Source organism: Grammomys surdaster, unplaced genomic scaffold (genome assembly GCF_004785775.1).
Source record: "Grammomys surdaster isolate TR1022 unplaced genomic scaffold, NIH_TR_1.0 125973, whole genome shotgun sequence".
Lineage (NCBI taxonomy): Eukaryota > Metazoa > Chordata > Mammalia > Rodentia > Muridae > Grammomys > Grammomys surdaster.
The window spans coordinates 4,598,876-4,621,200 of NW_021620790.1; the positions used below are offsets into that span (position 1 = coordinate 4,598,876).

General features: G+C 38.5%; 1 protein-coding gene across 3 annotated transcripts in view; it reads left to right on the forward strand.

Annotated features, from left to right (window-relative positions):
* The window catches only part of LOC114609465 (contactin-associated protein like 5-3-like), a 565,569-nt gene that overhangs the window by 272,791 nt on the left and 270,453 nt on the right, over positions 1–22,325 (forward strand). For all 3 annotated transcript variants that reach the window (XM_028753829.1, XM_028753830.1, XM_028753831.1), the window contains exon 9: positions 17,933–18,082. In XM_028753829.1, the coding sequence (XP_028609662.1) occupies positions 17,933–18,082 (150 nt within the window). The remainder of the gene's footprint in view (positions 1–17,932; positions 18,083–22,325) is intronic.

The following is a 22,325-nucleotide window of genomic DNA, read 5'->3' on the forward strand; positions in this document are numbered from 1 at the left end:
CTTTCTTTCTTTCTTTCTTTCTTTCTTTCTTTCTTTCTTTCTTTCTTCCCTCCTCCCTCCCTTCCTCTCTCCTTCCATCCTTCCCTTTCTTCCTTCCTTTCTTTCTTTGTTTCTTCTTTTGGTTTTTCAAGACAAGACAAGATATAGGATATTACTATATAGCCTAAATTCTGTACTTTCTTGCCTCATTACTCTGAATGCTGGAATTATAGTAATGAATTGACACATGACCCTCACATTCTATCATTTTAATCCTGGTGTATATGATTCTATAGTTATGGTCTTTTTGTGTTCATGTGATGGATTGCCTTTATGTTTGTTTCATAGTTCACATGTGGAGTTTCAGGAGACTATTGGGTTTCAATTCTTGTTTCTGACTTATTTGAGAAGAGACTTCTTGATGTTTGTTTTGCATACAAGGCTAGCTGGCCTACAAGCTGCCAGGAATTTATCCTTCCCTCCATAAAAGAAATCCCTTGGTTAATTTTATAAATAAGACTTTGAATGACATTTAAAACATTAAGTAATAGAAAATGAAAAATACCTCTATTGTGCTTCCCTTCAATGTCATGGGTACTTCATGTTGTTTTTATTAGTCTTATGGGAAAAGTTAAAGCAGTAAGTAAGTAGCCACAGTCTTCAAAATAACTTTTACTGTGTTTTTCTCTTCTGCACTGAAGACAGAGTAAAACACTACAGAATAGGAGTTTTGGGCCAGGATGCTATTGTAACAGAGATACTTGTATGTACCAGAGAAGACATATATACACCTTTTGGTTATCTGTATAGAATTATGAGACAAGTATTTAAATATGAATGTTTTCCTGATAATATTCAGCTAGTTCTACTCGAATGTTTATTCTCTTTGGTTCATACTACTCAAAATTTTAGTGTATAGTCATCATATATTAGACATATTAAGATATGAATTTTTAAAGTGAAAAGGAACTAGAAGTGATTTAGGAAAACATTTGTATTACAGCAATTGTTTGTTGTAGAATATATCAAACCAAAGAATGAGTTCTATTCAGTGGATGTATTAATTAAATCTTAGCCACTGTAGTTATGGGGTTTGGAGATAGATATGGTACAAGTATGGAAGAATTTACCCAGATTAATACTAGTGGTTAGATGGTTATAGTGTACAGCCTCAAAATTATAATTAACAGTGGCTTCGCTAATATTACCCCTTTTACATAAACCACTGGAACTTGCCTCCTTATGCCCTACAAGAAAACAGATTTAGTCTAAGGACCCTGTACTCAGCTTCAAAGAAATTATAATTAATGGCTCAGTGTTTTAGGTAAAATGATTTTGCTGAGAAAATCCCGTTAGTGAGAACAAATATACACAGAGCCAAGTGCTTTGACTATTACAGCAAGGTGTCTGATTGAGCCAATAGATAGAAGTGTGCAGAGATATCCCAGGTTAGGAGAAGTTGTGAAATGTAGTTACTGGAGTTTCATAATGTCTAGTTTCAAATATGTTGCTGTGATAAAACATTCTGACCAAAGGCATTGTATGGGGAGAATGTAATTTATTCCATCCTATAAGCCATATTTCATGATTGAGGGAAATCCAGGCAACTCATACAGGATGTTGAAGGAGAAAGATTGGAAGGCTGCTGCTTACTGACTCCATCTCAGGATCATGCTAAGAATCATCACTCCAATGAATGGAATCTCCCACAGTCAACTGGATCCACCTGTGACATCACACAAGCTATTCCCCACAGACATTTAAGCCAATTTGATCACAGCAATCCTTCAACTGAGACTCCATTATTAGATGACTCTGGACTGTGTCAAGTTCTCAGTTAAATCTACCTAGGATATAAGTTATCAAGGCCAAATTAGAAATATTTACCAGCCTAGTGGTCTATGTAGCTTTCTCAGGCTTGATAAATGGAAATGATGAAATTGAATTTCTTATTTCACTTACTTTTCCAAATGTTTACTGTAGCATGGATCTGAGAAAGTTAGATTATTATCATTACTATTAAAACAGAATAATCTAGTGGCCATATATGCCCTCACTTTATTTCCAATTTCTGAGGTTCCACCTTTGTAACTACTTTGAATAATTAAATGTGCTTCTCTTTAATTAAAGATTTATGAGCTTTTATTATGCACAGGTGACTAGGTGGAGGTTGAGTGAAAGTTACATTCTCTAATAGATTCTAAGTATCAGGAAACACACATGGTATGAGAGGGAAGGAAGGCTTTTCATTTCCTCTGTAGAAAGTATAGAATTTGACAAACCAATGAATGAAGAGAAGGTTGTTCCAATTAGAAAAGAAACTTAGAATGAATATCAGCCATGTAAAATTCCACAAGTGCTTTAGATACCTGGAGTGTAAATGTCAGAACAGAATGAGTACTTAGAATTAGAACTTGTTAAGGATGAAGTGCATCTTAGGGGATAGGAATGTTCTCAGGCTTGAACATAATTTTAGAATGCAGAACTTAGAACTGTACATGTTTGTCTGTACAGGAAAAAAAACAGCACTGTCACATTTAACCTCAGTTTTTCTGTCAAACACTGATGATGACAACACCAGTCACTCTCTCATGTGCTCATAAAGGCTTTCAGATCCATGCTATCTTGAATCATAAGCCAGGTTTCTACAACTAGGAAAGCTTGACCCTGTTGTTTATGTGCAGTACAGTGAGAGGTCTTGCAGCTGACACTTGGTAGTGGAGTTTCAGCTGCTTGGATGTTCCATCAATCAAAGATGATTTGTAGAAAGCATGACATGGCCTTGTAGATGCCAAGTGAGAAATAGAAAATGACACACACTTTGACACCCAGTCACTTTTCATTCCACTGGGGACAGAAAGCTTCCACAGGCAAATTGTTAATTATTAACACAAGGCTGTAAATAATATGACACAAATGAATGGATGTGACAGTGAATGTTACAGACATGCCTAAAAAATTGTTGAGGCTCAGTGTATTTAAGAAGAAATGCTTTGCTTGCTTGGCTATTTTGTTTTTATGATTCTTTCATTGTTTATGTATCTGTAACAACATGCTCCATTATAACATTTGCATACATTCACATAGATATTTTTATCATCACTACACACTTCTCCTCTTCTGTTCCTCTTTTAATGGTCTAGTTCTTCTTCTCAAATGGTTCTACTCCCATGTTTCCTTTTTAAGTGGAACCTCAACTTTAATGAGAAGTACTTAAACAGAAACATGTGAGAGAGGTTATTTATAGTTATTTATAAACAACTTAGCAATGGGCACAGTGCTGAAAAAAATGTCTCCTCCCCTCTCCTGCTACTGTTAACTGCCTAGAAATTTCTTTCATCTGCTTGACAGAAGGTTGCTGGGCTCAGTCTCACACAGGCCTTGTGCAAGTAGACAAGGTCTAGGAAGCTTAAACATCTATGTCATGCTCCAATATATTGTATACCTTTTACAGAGGAGTTAACGAGTTTTGAAAGATAAAGAAATAGTTTATGTTCCTTGATATTATAAGTTTCATGTTTTTTTGTTTTTTTTGTTTTTTTTTTTTATTGGATGTTTTATTTACATTTCATATGTTGTCCCCTTACCCCATCCCCCACCCACCCAGGAACCCCCAATCCCCTCACACCTCCTCCTTCTTCTTTGTGGATGTAACCTCTATCTACCCCCCCACTCCCACCTCCCCACCCTCAAAACTCCCACCCCCTGGGGCGTCCAGCCTTCATGAGGTCAAGGATCTCATCTTCCATCTGTGCCCAGCAGGGCCCTCCACTCTTATATATTCAGCTAAGGCCCTGGATCCCTCCATAAGTGCTCCCAGGCTGGTGGTTTAGACCCTGGGAGCTGTGGTTGGTTGGTATTGTTGCTCTCCTCATGGGGCCACAAATCCTTTCAGCTCCTTCAGTCTTCACTCTAACTCCTCCATTGAGAACCCCATGATCACTTCAATGGCTAGTTGTGAGCATCTGCCTCTGAATATGTCAGGCTCTTGAAGACCTCTGAGGAGACATCCATATCAGGCTCTTATCAGCATGCACTTCCTGACTTCCACATCAGCATCTACCTTTGGTGACTGCACATGGGATGGATACTCAGGTGGAAAGGTCTTCAGACGGCCCCTCCTTCAGTTTTTGTCCCTCGCTTTGTCTCCATATTTGCTCCCTTGAGTATTTTGTTGCTCCTTCTAAGAAGGACCGAATCACCCCCACTTGGTCTTCATTCTTTATGGACTTCATGTGGCCTGTGAGTTGCATCTTGGGCATTTTAAGGTTCTGGGCTAATATCCAATAATCAGTGAGTGAATACCATGTGTGTTCTTTTGTGATTGGCTTACCTCATTCAGTATGATAATTTCTAGTTCCATCCATTTACCTAGGAACCTCTCAAATTCATTGTTTTTAATAGCTGAGTAATACTCCATTGTGTAAATATACCACATTTTTTTAATCCATTCCTCAGTTGAAGGACATCTGGGTTCTTTCCAGCTCCTGGCTATTATAAATAAGGCTGCTATGAACATAGTTGAGCATATGTCCTTATTATATGTTCGAGCACCTTCTGGGTATATGCCTAGGAGTGGTATAGCTGGATCCTCGGGTAATGCTATGTTCAATTTTCTGAGGAACCGCCACACTGATTTCCAAAGTGGTTGCACCATCTTGCAGTCCCACCAACAATGGAGGAGTGTTCCTCTTTCTCCACACCCTCGCCAGCATCTACTATCACCTGAGTTTTTAATCTTAGCCATTCTGACTGGTGTGAGATGGAATCTCAGGGTTGTTTTGATTTGCATTTCCCTGACGACTAAGGATGCCGAGCATTTCTTTAGGTGCTTCTCGGCCATTCGAGTTTCTTCTGTTGAAAATTCTTTGTTAAGCTCTATACCCCATTTTTTAATAGGGTAATTTGGTTGCCTGGAGTCTAATTTCTTGAGTTCTTTGTATATATTGGATATTAGCCCTCTATCAGATGAAGGATTGGTAAAGATCTTTTCCCAATTTGTTGTTTGTCGTTTTGTCCTATTGACAGTGTCCTTTGCCTTACAGAAACTTTGCAATTTTATGAAGTCCCATTTGTCAATTCTCGATCTTAGAGCATCTGCCATTGGAGTTCTGTTCAGGAACTTTTCCCCTGTGCCCAAGTGTTCGAGGCTTTTCCCCACCTTCTCTTCTATTAGTTTCAGTGTATCTGGTTTTATGTGGAGGTCCTTTATCCACTTAGATTTGAGCTTTGTACAAGGGGATAAGAATGGATCAATTTTCATTCTTCTACATGTTGTCCTCCAGTTGAACCAGCACCATTTGTTGAAAATGCTGTCCTTTTTCCACTGGACAGTTTTAGCTCCTTTGTCAAAGATCAAGTGACCATAGGAGTGTGGGTTCATTTCTGGGTCTTCAATTCTATTCCATTGATCTTCCTGCCTGTCTCTGTACCAATACCAGGTAGTTTTTATCACTATTGCTCTGTAGTACAGCTTGAGGTCAGGGATGGTGATTCCTCCCGAAGTTCTTTTATTGTTGAGAATAGTTTCATGTTTTTAAGTAAGGGGTAATAGGTAGAAAAAAATCCCCAGTTTCAAATCCCAGCATGGACGTGATGGCTTACAACCATCTGTAACTCCAGTTACAGAGTAACTGATAACCTCCTCTGTAGAACTGGGGCATGCATATATGTGGTTGCAGACATACATACAGGCAAAATATTCACATATAAAATAAAAAGTAATTAGATAATCAAGTCCTCAGCATGCATGGGGATATGTATGTTCACACATACATGTAGAACACACACACACACACACACACACATAACCAAAATATGAAATCATCATTTCATTTTTAAGTTCAAGTGTTCGAGTGAAACTATGAACATGTAAATTTACTGGTGAAATTATGTTGTGGGTTTTCAAAGGGAGTCATGTGGAGTTACTATGAAACCAAGAAATATCACACCAAAAGAAGGAATAAGAGGATAGATAAGTCTCATACTAATATAATTCCTGAAATATGCATAGCATAATTACTCACACTAATTTAAACTGATAACAAAACAAATATTAAGGTTATATGAATAAATAAACATAGAATGAAATGTCTACATAATAGAATATAACTGAGCCACAGATATTTATTTTTGCTTCCCATATGGGTAAACCATAGTCTCTTTAAGCTAAGCAACTCAGTAACAAACTAGACTATATTGTTTGTTTTATTTGTGAAAGCTCAAAGAAAAGGCAAATTCTTAAGAGTTAGGAGACAGATTTGTGAGTGATACTACTATTGCAGAATAGGAAATTATTTTTAAATTGATAATTTCATTGGTTTCAGAAAGCTGGTCATGCTAAAATATTTTGAGTTGTGAACTGTAAGTAGATTAAATACATGATGTATGAATCATATTTCAATAAAACAGTTACAAAATGAAAACAAATGCTGGCCAGACACAATGAGTTTTGTCTGTGATTAGGGCATTTGGGAACTGGAAACAGGATTGATTGTCAGGTCACCACACCCAAATAAAAAAAGGACAAATAGTGTGCACTGGGTAGAGCCTCTGTCTTCCTTTGTGTGTGTATCTGACAAGAGAACAGAGAATGTGTATTATGAGCATTAGAAAGTCTCCACAGTGAGTGCCCACTCTCAGGACTATAGGTGTATGCTCTTATGTATGTTTTTCTTCTATTTCCTTTACATCATGATCTCAGCTTCTGCCCCCAGTCCTACCCTTACAATCACTATACCCCCATTGTTTTCTCCGTATCTCTTCAGAAAAGGCAAGCCCCCCTTGGGTACCACCCCACCATGGGACATCTAGTCCTGTTGGCAAGAACCAATCCCTGACACTATTAATGATGCTCTGTTATGCTTGCAGGCATGAGGCTCCACTCAGTATATGATCAAAATGAATGCTGAGACATAAAGCTAAACATTAATCAGAGATCAGGAGTCCTATGAATGAGTTAGGAAAAGGATTGACTGCCCAAAGGAGATAGGGACTCCACAAGAAAACCAACAAAATCATCTAACCTTCACCATTGGGAGCTCCCAAAGATTGAACCATCAGTGAATGAGCAAGCATAGGCTGGACTTAGGCTCCATGCACATTTGTAGCAGGTATGAACCTTGGTCTTCATGTGGGTCCAACAACAACCTGAGCAGGGGCTGTCTCAGAATTGGGTGCTTGTCTGTGGAGCCTATTTCCCTGCCTTATCTAGCCTTAGTAGGAGAGGATGTGCCCTGTCCTTTAATGACTTCATGTGCCAGGATGGGTTGGTACCCTAGGGCGCCTCCATTTTCTCAGAGGAGAAGGGGAGGGAGATGGGCTTTATAAGGGGTGACTGGGTCTACAAGGTGAGGGGTCTGTGATGGGGAAGTAAAATGAATAAATAAATTAATGGGAAAAAAGAAAGAACCACTGCTCTAAATTCTCTAACTCTCAGTAGGAACCCACAGGGGTTGGCTCATTCCCAACAATTATCAGTCATGACTATCATGCCTAAGTCTCATGTGAAGAAAAGAGTTTTACATCTTTAAGAGAAGTGTGTTTAATGTACTGGATCAAGTTTTAAAAGAATGGAGAATTTTCAGAAATAAAGATGTATAAAACCACTGAAAATTATTTTTAGACTTAGATTTGTTGAGGGAAGGGCAGCCATATACAATTGTGAAATAAGCATGTATTAGCCAAGGTTCTCCAGAGGAGTGCAAACAACTGAATTTATAATGCAAAGGACATCTACTAGATTGACTTACATATTAATGGAAGGGTAGTAAAACAATGGTTTTCATATAATAATAAAAGCTGGGACCCCAGTACCTGCTCAGTCTAAGAGACACATGTATCAGTAGTTCTAGTCTTGTGATGAAGGCTTTGAGGATTCCTGGAAAGCTGATACTCTTTAGTCTTTCTTAGATAGCTAAATGAATCAGATTCCATTGGCAGCACAGGATGGTAGCAACAGTGGCAAAAGCAGCAGCAGCAACTGTGTGGACATATTCACCAGAAGGCTGCTTAGATGTACCAGCAAAGCAATATCACTTTGTACTGGGATCTCCCTATATCTGGGCTGCCAATGAGAAATATCATACATGACCCTTCAGTCTGTGCCAGTGCAGTGAGCAGTCCTAGGGCACCAGCTCTGCACCCAATACCACAAAACCCAGAGGAGGATGGACTACCAGGAGCTCTAAGACACCCAGAATCTTAGGTGAGAAAGCCGTGACATCCCCACCCAAACAGGGAGAAATTGGGACCCATGGGGACCCAGGAACTCCCTCATGGCCAGTGGCACAGAACAATTCCAGTCTGTACCAGTGCCCTGAGTAGTCCTTGGATCCAAGCTCTACACCCAATCCCACTATATACAAGGGAATGCTGGACTCCCAGAAGCTTTAACAAGCCCAGGAACATAGAAGAATAAGATCACAGGATCTCAGGAGCTTGGTCACATCAGGATTTCAGGATCCCAGAAGCAGCCTGACTCCCAGGAGCTACTACACCCAGGATCTCAGGATCAGAGGGCCACAGAGACAGCTGGACTCTGAAGAGTTCTGACACAACCAAGGTAATAGGAAACACAGGCTCCAGTCAGAGACAGAGAGTGAAGGTAACACTAGAGATAACCAGATGGCAAAAAGCAAGCACAAGAACATAAGCAAAAGAAACCAAGGTTACTTGACATCATCAGAACCTAGTTCTCCCAACATAGCAAATCCTGAATACCTCATGACACCAGAAAAAGAAAGATTCACATTTAAAATCACTTCTCACATTGATGATTAGAGGACTTTAAGAAGTAAATGAATAACTTCCTTAAAGAAATACAGCAGACCACACATAAACAGGTAGAAGCCCTTAAAGAGGAAACACAAAATATCCCTTAAGGAATTACAAGAAAACACAACCAAAGAGGTGAAGCAATTGAACCAAACCATCCAGGACATAAAAATGGAAGTATAAACAATAAAAAAAAAGAAAGATTACCCTGGAGATAAAAAAAACCTTAGGAAGGAGATCAGGAGTCATAGATACAAACATTGCCAACAGAATACAGGAGATAGAAGAGAGATTTTCAGGTGCAGAAGAAACCATGGAAAACATTTACACAACTGTCAAAGAAAATGGAAAATGCAAAAATCTCCTAACCCAAAACATCCAGGAAATCCTGGACACAATGAGAAAACCAAACCTAAGAATTATAGGTATAGATGAGAGTGAAGATTCCCAATTTAAAGAACTAGTAAATATCTTCAACAAAATTATAGAAGAAAAACTTCCTTAACCTAAAGAAATAGATGCCTATGAACATTCAAGAAGCCTACAGAATTCTAAATAGACTAGATCAGAAAAGAAATTCTTCCCATCACATAATAGTTAAAACACCAAATACACAAAAGAAAGAAAGAAGGCTCGTCTTCAATAATACTAAAATCAATGGAATCCACACTTACACATGGAAACTGTATAATGCTCTACTCAATGATAACTTGATCAAGAAAGAAATAAAGAAAAAAAGACTTTTTAAAACTTAATGAAAATGAAGGCACATCATAACAAAACTTGTGGGGCACATTGGAGGCAGTGCTAAGAGAAAAACTCATAGCTCTAAAGAAAGAGAACAAACAGTAGCAGTATGACAGTACACCTGAAAGGTCTAGAACAAAAAGAAGCAAATACACCCAAGAGGAATAGAAGGTAAGAAATGATCAAACTCAGGGCTAAAATCAACAAGTAGAATCAAAAAGAACTATACAAAGATTCAACAAAATGAGGACCTGCTTCTTTGAGAGTTGCATTGGTTTTACACTTTCTAATTGTGTTAGTGTGTTAAAAACCTGCACGTCAGTTACAGAAGTCTATCAACCACCTTTTTTTTTCCTTTTTCCTTTTTTTAATTGCCTGGAGTATCGCAGAAACTTGGTTTTCAGAAAAAAAAGCTTTCAAATCCTGAAAGAAGTGAGTCAGGCTTTAAGCAGAAGCAGGAAGGTAGTGGGCTTGATTTTTGCTGGTATAACAGCTTTAATTACACTAATTTCTAGCACCACTGCTTCTGAAATTGCTTTGATATAAGAGGTTAAGAGAGCTACATTTGTTAATCATTTAGCAAAAAATGTTAATAATGTGTTGAATATACAAGATGGTTTAGATAGGCATTTGGAAGAACAGATCTATGTTCTTTATCCTATTCAAATTATTGGAAGGAAGTTCAGAATTTAAGAATAAGGAGCCATCTCAAGTGTCATGTCAAATACCATCTGATTCATTTTAGTTCTAAAATTTACAGTGATATTCATTATAATTAGGAAAAAGTTTAAAGAGACTTTTCAGTATATTTGGCATAGTTCTAACACCTCACTGGATGTTTTTACTTTGCATAGTGAGCTTATTAATTTAAATAATGCTGCTCTGATGAGAATTGATGCTGCAGATAATGCTGATAAAACACCCATGGTCTGAGATCTGCATTTATATTTCGGTCAACCTTCAAGAATGGGATGCATAGCTTGATCGTGCTAGCTCTTTTTTTTTTCCCCCCTGGGTATACTTTTACTCCAGCCGATTGTATTAAAGCTTGCCTTTAACAGTATCAACGTATTTGTAGAAAACTATATGGCTTGAACCTAATAATGGACCCTCAATCAGAGGTATTAAATTAACAGTCTGGCGTGCGAAGGATGAGTAAGATTCTGGACAGAGCCTTACCAACCTAAGACAGAAGTGCATTGCTTTTGATAATTCATATTCCTCAATAGTTAAGGAAGGCATTCTTGGCAGGATGACCTAAGACAGACTCAGTATTTTTAATGAAATAAAAAAGGGTGTAGATGTGGAGAGCTTTTAGGGCTGTTTGACAAGAACCTGAGATGGGCCAAGGACAAGGTAATGGGCTACTTGGCAGAAATATGACATTGGCCAAGGACAAGGAAGTGAGCTTCAGGCAGGAATCTGACATTAGACTAGAACAAAGAAGTAATTTCAGTCAGGAATATAAATCTTAGGCTAGAACAAAGAAGTAATATCAGGCAGGAACTGATATTTTAGGCTAGAAGAAGGAAGTAGACTTCAGATATGAAAATGACTTTGGACTACGACATGGAAGTTGGCTCAGATATTTTGGTCATCCAGATAAGCCCTTAGAAACACTGATCACACAAGTGTTCATGGAATTTCTTTATTGGCTTGCTTGTTCTTTGACTATTTCTGTCTATTGTCTTGATTTTCCTTGACTATTTGCACCTATTATATTGCTGGTTCCTCAACCTAGAACTGCCCTTAATACTTACATGTAAATAATATGGCATAAAAGAAAAAGGAGGAGGGAGGATGGAATAGTAGGGGCTTATAGGGTAGATAAATAGGGAAAAGGAATGACAACTGAAATGTAAATAAATAAAATATCCAAAAGAAATCTAAGAAAAGATAGAAATGTATTATACCCAATTAAAGGATCTTCATCTCACACTGAACCCTCCTAGGAAATGCTCTCACAAGCAAATATGGAGAAAAATCCCTCTGGTAATTCTGCATTCAATCATAGGGACAATTGCAGTTGAAAATCACAACATTTTAATAGATTTAGGGAGGAGATCCAGCCAAGCCTTTCTACTCTGTGCATGTTCCCTTCTTGGTTGAGGTGTAAAGGTCCCATTTGGAATTAAGGCTGTCAAGCAAAAAGGAGAGTTTCCTGGCTAGGTACTTTAATTTGCTTTTTTTAAATTTTGATTTTATTTTTTGAGTGATTCCCAATTTCTATGTCTTTCTTTGGAGAAGAGAAATTTCTGATTCTGTGACTTGTTTCATATGACAATAAAATAAAAGTGGATGAAGGAGGACAGGACAAAGTTAGTTGCTTCTGAGATAATTCAGTGTCTTTTGAATCAGGCACTCACTATCAAAATATTGTGCTTTTAAAGACAATGTTGAGAGCCTTACTTTTTAGAGAAGATGTTATACTTTGGTCATCACTTTAAAACTGGGAAATATTCTGACCATTCAGGTGCTCTCCTAGAACTGATGATCACTTAAGCTTCGGTTTCTAAATCATGTGCTGAAACTCAGCACATGACCCAGAGGGTAGCCTCAGTAAAATTTTCATTTAACAGACAAATCTCATCTCTTAAACATGTTTTTAAAATATATTTATGTTTTGTGTCTGTATGTATGTTTACACATACATATATATGCTAAAAGAATACATGTAGATGTCAGAGAACAACTTTCAATTTTCTTCTTATATCTGTGTGTTCCAGGTATTAGATTTAGGTGTTTAGGATTGTTGGAAAGTGTATATATTTACTTGCTGAGGTACCTTGCTTGCCCAAATACTTTTTTCATAACAATCAAATTTTGGAAAGTATCTAGAAATGTTATTTTGAGACCAGGAACAGCATGAAGTACAAAATCTGAGCTAGGTGAAAAGAAAAACATTTCAGAGGAGCGCTTGACTCCTTATTCACTTGAGTCCATGTTCTTCTGATACTAGGTAGCTGTTTCTCTTCCCATCTTCTTCCTTTTTATGATCTCTACAATGAAGATGCTCTCTATCTGGCTGTACAGTCCAGCTCCTGATAGCCCTTGAGCTTTTCAACATCTGAGATAATACAGAACTCTGGATTAATTAGTGTCTCATGAAGCCCAGAATCTTTACTTCTAAAATTTTCCTGGGTGACTCTTGTTGTATTGAAATTCCCATTCTGTTTGTTGTCTAAAAGCTGTGGATTTCCGAAGGCTCAGAATGTGGATGCAGGGCACTACATCGGAATTAATTAAAACCAAAATATTTATCATAACACTTGGTGAACGAACATCGTGACCTGTATTCAAAGCGATAAGCACATAAAGGATAACAGAGTCTACAAACTTGTGATCGTGTCTGTGCCCCTATATACACATCATACAAAACTTCCAAGATCAAATAAAATTTACAAAAAAAAAAACCAAAACTAAAACAAAAGTATCAAGTACTGGAGAGCTGGATTCATTGGTTCTTTCTGCATAAGAATTATAGTTCAGATTCTCAGCACCCACATAAAATTCTGGGTTCAATGGTACCTGACTGCAATTTTAGCTCAAAGAAGTAGAGATGAGAGAATCCCTGGAGTGCAGTGACCATCCAGATAATAAAATATATCATGCTACACGATCAGTGAGAGACTTGTCTGAAGGAAAAAAATGGGGACTGTCTGGGGAAGCAACTGACCTCAATCTCTGCCCTTCTAATGCATGGGTACATATACAAAAACATATTCACATATACACAAACACAAATACCACCTCCAATATCAATAAGAACAAACATAGAAAGAAATGGATTTTGATAATGTAAAGGATCAGAGCACAGAATTAATATATGAACAGATTAAGGAAGGTTTTTTTTCCTACAACTATACCTTAGCCATATCCTCTGATTGTGGGCATCTGTAATTTTAATGAGTTTAGATAATTGAGCCTGTGATTAGAGTGAACTTCTATGGCCTTTTTGTACTGCCATCATACTATGGCCTATGTTTAGACAAATGTTTGGTTCTTGGAAACTAACTACATCCTGTATGTGAATGATACTTCCTTTTCCTGGAATGTCAATAGCTTAACTTCAAATAAAACTTCATGTGTTATGGAGATATATTTAAATTTTTATGCAGATGAAAGCAAACCAGGCCTACAGTTGTCTTGCACTCAAATGTTCCTGCAAAATATCAAATGTTCATCCCCAGAAATAACCTGACAATGGCTTTACCTCATTAGCATAGTACCCATGGCCAAGACTCAAATCCAAGCTTGTCTAGGACAAATGCCTATGTGAAAAGATAGGGCCACCAGGTGGAGAGGTCTCTGGGTCTCCCCTCCAGGGCAAGCAGATATTGAGAGAGCTGGCTGCAAGATGGTGGATCCCTACCATCAGGGATGGTCTGAGCAGATGGGGCACAGCTGCCCTGGTAAGAGCACAGATGGGAATCAGGTTTGGTACTTGGTACTGAAACCTCCCTGTGCAGATTTTCTACACAGAGACTCAGAGCTGGTTGCTGTGCCCTGGTCACTGAGAGTCATGGAAAATCCTTCTTTCCAGAGAATTTTTCATTAAAGTCTCCAGGGTATTCTGTCAGGTCCTATTTAGTGTTCCTCTAGAAACAGATCCTGATCCACCCCAGCTCTGCTTTTTTATACTGATACTCTACCTATTTTCCTGTCATGCTGTCCCTTGCAGTGATCTTCACTGGTGGATAGATCTGAGAGGCACTGCCTCTAGGCTTGTAATACCAAATGAGAAAGTGTATCTACAGCAAGGTTATTCCCAAATTGAAGACACCTCATAAGTACATGTGTTCCACTGTAATGTTATGGGGGCACTTGTTTGGGGTGTTGAAGTACCTGAGTATGCATGTAAAGTCAGTGGACAACCTTTGGTTATTGGTCTTTATTTCTACTTTGTCATGAAAGAGGGTTTGAAATTGCAGAGTTAGCTGGCCTAAAAACTTTTATAGATTCTTCCAATGGTTACAGCCATTCTGGGATTAGAAATGCTTGTGGCACTGCCTTTGGATTTTACCTAAGTTTAGAGAATTGTCAGCCATAAACTGCAAGGAATTCTGCCCCCTCCCCCCAATTATCTTAGATCCATCCAAATCATAGATTTTTTTTTATCTTGCTTGTGGGTGTTTGTTTATTTGTTCATTTTTGTGCTAATGTTCAAATTCCCTCCACAGAGATTTTTGAGGAAATTGATTTGAGTAAAATATTCTCCAGAAACCTGTCTCACAGGCTCTTACTGAATGTTCTTCCTAGCCTGAAACACAAGGGCTTGGTGATGGGTTTCTCTTTCTACCTGCTTTGACTCTCAACCTTGGTGCATCTCTCTTCCCACTATCTTCTTCTATTTTCTATAAAATATTTCTTTATCATCTGGGCAGATGTCTGTCCTCTCAAATTTTTGCCCAATGTGCTACACACTCTGCCTCTTATGTACTCTGTGAAACATTCCTAGACTTTTAATAGTAAAAGCTCATTCTTCCTTGCTTGTCATCACTGTATTACCCAGAGCTCTAAGTTTCCAACTCTTCACAGCAGTGCTTATTTTGTCTTTGTTGAGTATTATCATATATTACTTATATGTAATTAACTCATTACATTTTCATACATGTATAGTGTATTTTGATTGTATTCATTTCCATCACTCTTTTGCACTCTCTCCTGCTCCCTCCCACTCCTATTGATCCCTCCTCTTCCAACCAATATTCTTTTCCACTTTCTTTATCTTGGTTTTTAATAACCCAAAGGGTTCTATTAGTGTTGTTTACATGAGCATGATTCAGGAGTTACAGGTTCTGAAATAAACTTACTAATGGCTATTCTACTCAAGGAAATGCCCTGTATTCCAGCAACCCTTAACTGCATAGAAATCATGGTGGATTAAGGTATCTTAAGTTCTTCACACTGTATGACAGAGTATGGGTGGGTCAAACCTTGTGGATGTCTTGTGTGGGTAATCATAGCTCCTGTGAATTTAGGAGTCAGTCATGTTATCTCCAGAACCAGCCTAGGTGTCCACTTGCTAGGTTGTTAGTTTCTCTTTCTTCCCATTTGGCTTAAAATGAAAGCCTGGTATTCTAGCCCTTTTCCGCAATTATCTCTGCCTTTTAACTGTGGATCATTTCAAAATATAAAAATATACAATGTTAATATCTGCAGTTTCCCAACCCCAAGGCTGTTTGAAACTCACTGTCCACTTCATATGAGTGACTGGACGATTGACCTGGAGTGTCGGCACATACAACTATAGTCGTAGTTATAGTTTCTAGAGTCATCTTTAATTACACCCAGTGCTCCCACGGTGAGAGCAACAATATCAAACAACCAGAGCTCCCAGGGTCTAAACCACCAGCCTGGGAACACATATAGAGGGATCCATGCCCCAACTGTATAGGTAGGGGAGGATGACATTGTCAGGCATAGGTGGGTGAGGTAGTCCTTGGTCCAATGAAGGCTCGACGCCCCAGTGTGGGAGAAATTGTGGGTGGGGAGGTGGGAGTGGGTGCATGGGGGCATATCCTCATAGAAGCAGGAAGAGGGAGGATGGGATAGGAGTTTCCTGTGTGGGTAGGGTAATGGGGAAAGATGATTACATCTGAAATGTAAATAAAATATCCAATAGAAAAAAATTAAAAAAAAAGAAACTGGTGCAATGAGAAGTAAGGCTGTTTAGCATACAGCTAGGAAAACTGCTTGTAATCTGAATGATGAAAATGTATCAGTTCTATATTATTGTGGCCTGAACAGTAAATATGACACTTTTTTTCCCAGTGTGCAAAATAAGCTATACGCAATCAAGAGTCTGCATAAATGACAATATTTTTTAAAGGAAAATAGTATTCCTTCGTAATCAATTCTTAATGCAGTTTCCTCAGTATGATGGGCCAGTGTTGCAGAACAACTGAATGGGATCTGGGGCAAAGGAACAGGACAGGTTGCTTTGAATAAGTAACCTCTTTGTCCCTCAATTACATGAGAATTATCTTCTGATCATTTCTGATCCCTATAACAATGATACCAAACATGTATGAAAATCTTCACAGGTGATGAGTCAGAGGTCAGGGAAGGCAGGTGACTAAGACAGTGATTTATTGCAAACTTAAGAAAAACGTTTGGAATCCAGAAAGACAGTTGCACCAGTAAAGGAGCTTGCCACCAAGTCTGACCACATCAGCTATATTCTTGGGATCCAGGTAGTGGGTGGAGAGATTCAACTTGCACTAATTGTGTTTTGAAGTCCACATGTGAACATCGCCTCACAGACAGTCAACTAAATATATTAAAATTTCTACAGGTGGTATTCAATTAATTTGTGTCCTGACTGCAGTAGATAACTTTTACTGTCTTGCAATAAGGTTTACTTTGACCACTTCAGTAGTCTTACATGAAATTAGAAGTAAATGTGTGTGGAGAATGAGGCAATGTGGGGTATGGGAAAGGCTAGTAGGATACTGAAGTGGATATGCTCAAAGCGTGCTATATTATTAAATGAAACTCACCTGTATAGCTGTGATTATTAATTCTAATTGTCACTTTGATGGGATATAGATCCACACAGGAGGAAGCCTCCAGGAACACCAAGAGGGATGAAAGAAATTAAGGTTAGACTGAGAATATCTGTCAGGAATTTCCTTGAGTTCAATAGTTTATATATAAAGACTGTATGCATGATCCTCTGAGATGAAATATATCCTTTATTCTCTGAGTTAAATTTGTTGGGATATTTTATCACAGCAACAGGAAAAGAAACTAAGAAAGTAATCCTGTATAATAAAATAAATAATTTCCCAGAGCCAGTGAAGCTCACTGGTAGAGAGCTTACATAGGCTATATGAAGTTCTAGATTTGATAACTGGGACAATTAGTATAACAAAAGCCTGAAGAAACTTTCAATAACAAGAAAATACAAACCTTAGAAAAGGTAAAGTAATGATTAATGATTTCATACCTTAAGACTTAAGTTCTATCCTTGGAACCTGAACTTGGAGAAGAAAATAGGATCCACAGTACTGTCTCCTGACTTTCATAGATTCATCATGTTACATGCATTCCCATACTCCATCTTGCTGACACATAATAAAAAAAATACAATAACATCAGTGAAAGATACACTGTAGTTACCTAAAGCCAGCTGAATACTAATCATTAATGGAGGCACTTAATTGACATTTGTCCCCTCTGTCTGATGTTACATTTACTGGTATCATTGAGGTGTTTTAACAGTTACTGTTTGTTAGCTTGTTCTTCAACTATTCATCACCATACTAGTATTGCATTCCTTTATTTGTAACAGATCTCCTACATATTTAGTTTGTTCCATTTGTTTCTAAGACAAAACTATCAGAAATGGTTTAGGGAAAGAGACTGAGCTATAAGGCAGAAGAGAAAAATCATCCTCATGAAACAGCCCTCCCTGTTTCTTTTGCAGGCAGTGGTTTAAATGATGGCCTGTGGCATTCTGTCAGCATCAATGCCAGGAGAAATCGTGTTACTCTCACACTGGATAATGATGCTGCATCCCTGCCTCCAGACACCTCCTGGTTACAGATCTATTCTGGAAATAGTTACTACTTTGGAGGTAAGTTCACTATCCTTTGAGACTTCACATAAAGAGCAAGGAAATTATTCCACCATGTGTTCTGTCAATTAGACAACCTTCCCCTTAGCTGTGCATGTACACAAGCAGAAACATCCAAGCACCACACTGTAAGAAACCAAAGTCTTAGACAACTGTGGAAATGTAAGCTATCTAGGGCTGTTCTGAAGGCAGAAGGAACTAGAGCTATTAGACCAGTGTTACACACACACACACACACACACACACACACACACAAATTCCTGTAGCTATGTGAAGCTCCCTGGTTTCACACTGGGAAGGAGAAACTGAGCTAAAACATAGAGAAAAGGAGATGAGTGGCAGCAAGTACCTGCAGGAGGATAAAGTTGGAGGCACTGCAATGCTGCTTAGCCATTTAGGTTGCTCTACTGCCACTTCACATTGTGAATGTCATCTCCCTTTTCTATGTCTTGAAGATCATCTTCACCTATGGCAGGTGACAGAACAAAGCAGAGAGGAGCTAGCAGCACAAAGGGGGAAGGGAGAAGTCATTGACATTTCTGAGTAGTTACTCTTTATATTGCTTTCTGAACCCTTGCAGTGCTTGCAGTAACACAGACAAGAACAAACTATGGTGGACAAAACATATGTGACATTTATTGTTTTCATAAAGGCACCTATGCTGAGTATTTTAAAGATATCTTTTATTAAAAGGTACCTACTTCTGTAGTCAGTGATCTTACAGAGCCAAATCTAATGGGGACTTAGTTTCCATGGCTCTCTGACCATACGTTCTTAAAGATACAGGCCTTGGATTTCTTTTCTGAAAAATGGAGAGCAAGCTCACTTTCAAAATTACTGGGGGATATAAACAAGAGGAGAAAGCAGTCTTGGTGAATATTAGTGGGAGGGTTACTCAGCATGTAAAAAGCACTTGTCTCAGTACACCCAATCACATGCAGTCTTAACTCCCTCAGTGTTTTCCCCTTATACAGAAGTGAGGTTAATCTAGTCCTGTCCTAGGGCTGACAGTTTCTTCCCATGATGTAACCAAAGACAATCACTGCATATTAGCATTTACTGAAGACACAGCAAGATGATTATATGGGCAAAGATACTCGATGTTCATACCTTAAGACTTAAGTTCTATCCTTGGAACCTGAAGTTGGAGAAGAAAATAGGATCCACAGTACTGTCTCCTGATTTTCATAGATTCATAATGTTACATGCATTCCCATACTCCATCTTGCTGACACATAATAAGAAAAATACAATAACATCAGTGAAAGATACACTGTAGTTACCTAAAGCCAGCTGAATACTAATCATACATTCTGCATCATACTCTTCCACAAGCCCTGTAGTCTCTTAGCTCCTACATCCCTAAATCACCTGCTTCTTCCCAAGGAAATGTATGACAAGCTTGAAACACCAAGATATTTGCACAAGTACAGAATACATATTTAGAGTCTCTTTGGAAGGGAGCTGTGTGGAACAAGGTCATGACACTGGATTTTAGCATGAGGAAGGACCATATTTCTTTACCCACAGTTGTTGAAGTAATTATATAAAAATTGCCTCCACTCAAGCCGACTATCTAAGCTGCTGCGGCTCTGCTTAGCTCAGCCACCATGTTCAGTGACCAGAGGCATGTGTGTGCCGCAGCTAGGAATGGCCAGCCAGAAACACCAGCCCTGCCACTCATGAGACGCCAGCATGGAAGATGACTCTGCCAATCTTCCATGCTGTCTCCATAAGGTTGGGCATTGCCCAGACCATCCAGCTATCCATGTGGGCCCAGTAATAAAATGAAACCCTGATGCTTAAAGATGGACTTTATATGTTTGGTAATGCTCAATAACAGTATGTCCATACAGAGAGTTGTTTCTCAATTAGCTAACCTAAATAAAAGTTGTTACCCACGACTGCTGTGGCTCCATACCTGAGTGGCTCTCCATTGCTCCTACATCTCTGCTCTCTCTAGCTCTTCCTCTTCCTTTTCCTCTTCCTCTCCTTACTCCTCCCATCTTAGCTCCTCCTACACACAATGGCCATTATATACCAGTTGTAGCATATACTTAAGGCGATAATGTGTCTATATGATATATAATGAGGTTGCTCTTTGTTGAAATAAAATTATCTGTAGGTTGGAAAGATGGCTCAATCATAAAGCTCATGCTATGTAAGCATAAGGACTGGGGTTTGGACCCCTAGAACCTTTGGGAAACTACACTCTGTAGCACATGACTATAATAATGTTTATGCCACTCATGCCTGCAAACCTGGGATATTCAGTGGCAAATAGAAGACCCATCCTCAGACAAGGTAGAAAGCACCAACTCCTGCAGTTGTAATCTAATCCTGTAATTCTAATCTCCATTGGCTATGGTACTTGCACATCCTCACTCATATACATTGTCACTCCAAGATTAGTGAATTTATAATAATCTGTGAGGGGCTGTAGAGACTTATGGAGAATATGAAGTACATTCTAATCTGTGTTCACTGCAGCTCAATAGTGAAAGCAAAAGAATAATAACAAATACTGAGCATTGGTCTCAACTCCAAGATGTGTGTTTTACATTAAATACATTTTTTTCAGCAATGGAGAAAGAATGCTGGTCAAGAATTTATTTCTAGTTAAAATGGTTTTGAGTATTTGTGATACAATAATCTTCTGAAATATCACAGAGGCATAATGACTTTCCTCTCCCCAGCTAGAGTATTGCTAAATTCTAGATAGGTTTTTAGTGCTAGACTTAGAACATGAAGATGTATCTTCATTGATAAATTATGAACTACCTTTGAACAGTGTTTAAACAAAACATTCACTTACAGACTGTAAACTTAAAGAACATAAAAAATGAGCTTGAGCAACAATAGTCAACTTCCATAAATTCTCTGTACAATTTCAGTTAGAAGTTGCAGTATCTCTATTTTATAGTGTGCCTGTGAGCTCTTTACCAGCTGTCAAGATTCAGCCTTACAGTAACTGTCTATTAAAGATGGCAGAAATAATTTCCCTTTATTTATGACATGTTTCCATGTTTCCAAGATCACATTACCATATGCTCTAAACCTATTACAGCCACTGAGATAGAGTTTGTAAGACATACATACTCATCTACTGCTTGGCCCTCACGTGTTTTAATAAGTAGTGGATTGGCCTGGCTGTAGGTAATGATAACTGGTGCAATGCATTTATGCTTTTAATAGTGCACAGTTTAAGAGATGTGGTATTAACCTTTGTACGTGCTATTCTAGTCTATAAGTACATTCATTTAAGTGTACAGTTCTCTTAATGTGTGGCTTTGGTTTACTCAGTATGTCAAAAATCCTGCTTGTTTCCTGAGTGTATCATTCACAGTAGCTTATCCTGTTAATGTTCCACAATTCACCAGAAAATTACTGGGCTTCTATCCTTGCCAGTATGTAATTTCCTTAGAAAGTGTTTTCAGAATTACATTGTGAACTTAGACGTGTGTTTTAAGCCATATCAACATTTCTAAACACTTAGACTATGTGAAAAGTATGTGAAGGGTTACATCCAAAGGAAAAACAAGGAAATTTTCAGCAGGAAGTGTGTATGTATGCGTGTGTCTGAGTGTGTGTGTGTGTGTGTGTGTGTGTGTGTATGTGTGTGTGTGTAGCTAACTCAATTGGTAAAATTCTTGCCATGCAAGCATAAGAAGCTGAATTTGGAATCGCAGTACCTATATAAAGTACTGGGTATGGCAAGAAATACCTTGAGTTTCAGTGCTGACAAGGCTGACATAAACAGGCTCCTGAGGATTGCAGACAACCCACCCTATGCAAGTCACAAAATTCACCTGTGGGTGAGAAAGCAGTGTCACACAAATTAAAATGATTAGTGATGAGTGAAGGCAGAGTGCTGAAGCTCACAATAATCAGCAACTCTAGGTAAATTAGTGAACCTCTGGTTCACAAAGAGACCTTAAAGAATCAAATGGGAAGTAGCAGAGAAAGACATCCTGAGGTCAACCTCTGGTTTCTACATGTACCCCCATGAAACACCGTGTCTTCAGCTATACAATACACATATCCACAGAAACACAGACACACACACAGACACACACACACAGAGACACACACACACACACACACACACACACACACACAGAGAGAGGGGGAGGAGAGGGAGAGAGAGAGAGGAGATTAAGGAAAACTTTCTACCTAGGATATTTCATTTGGCACTTTTTCTCTATATAATGACTGAGTATTCCCATTTTGCATTAGTTTTGCA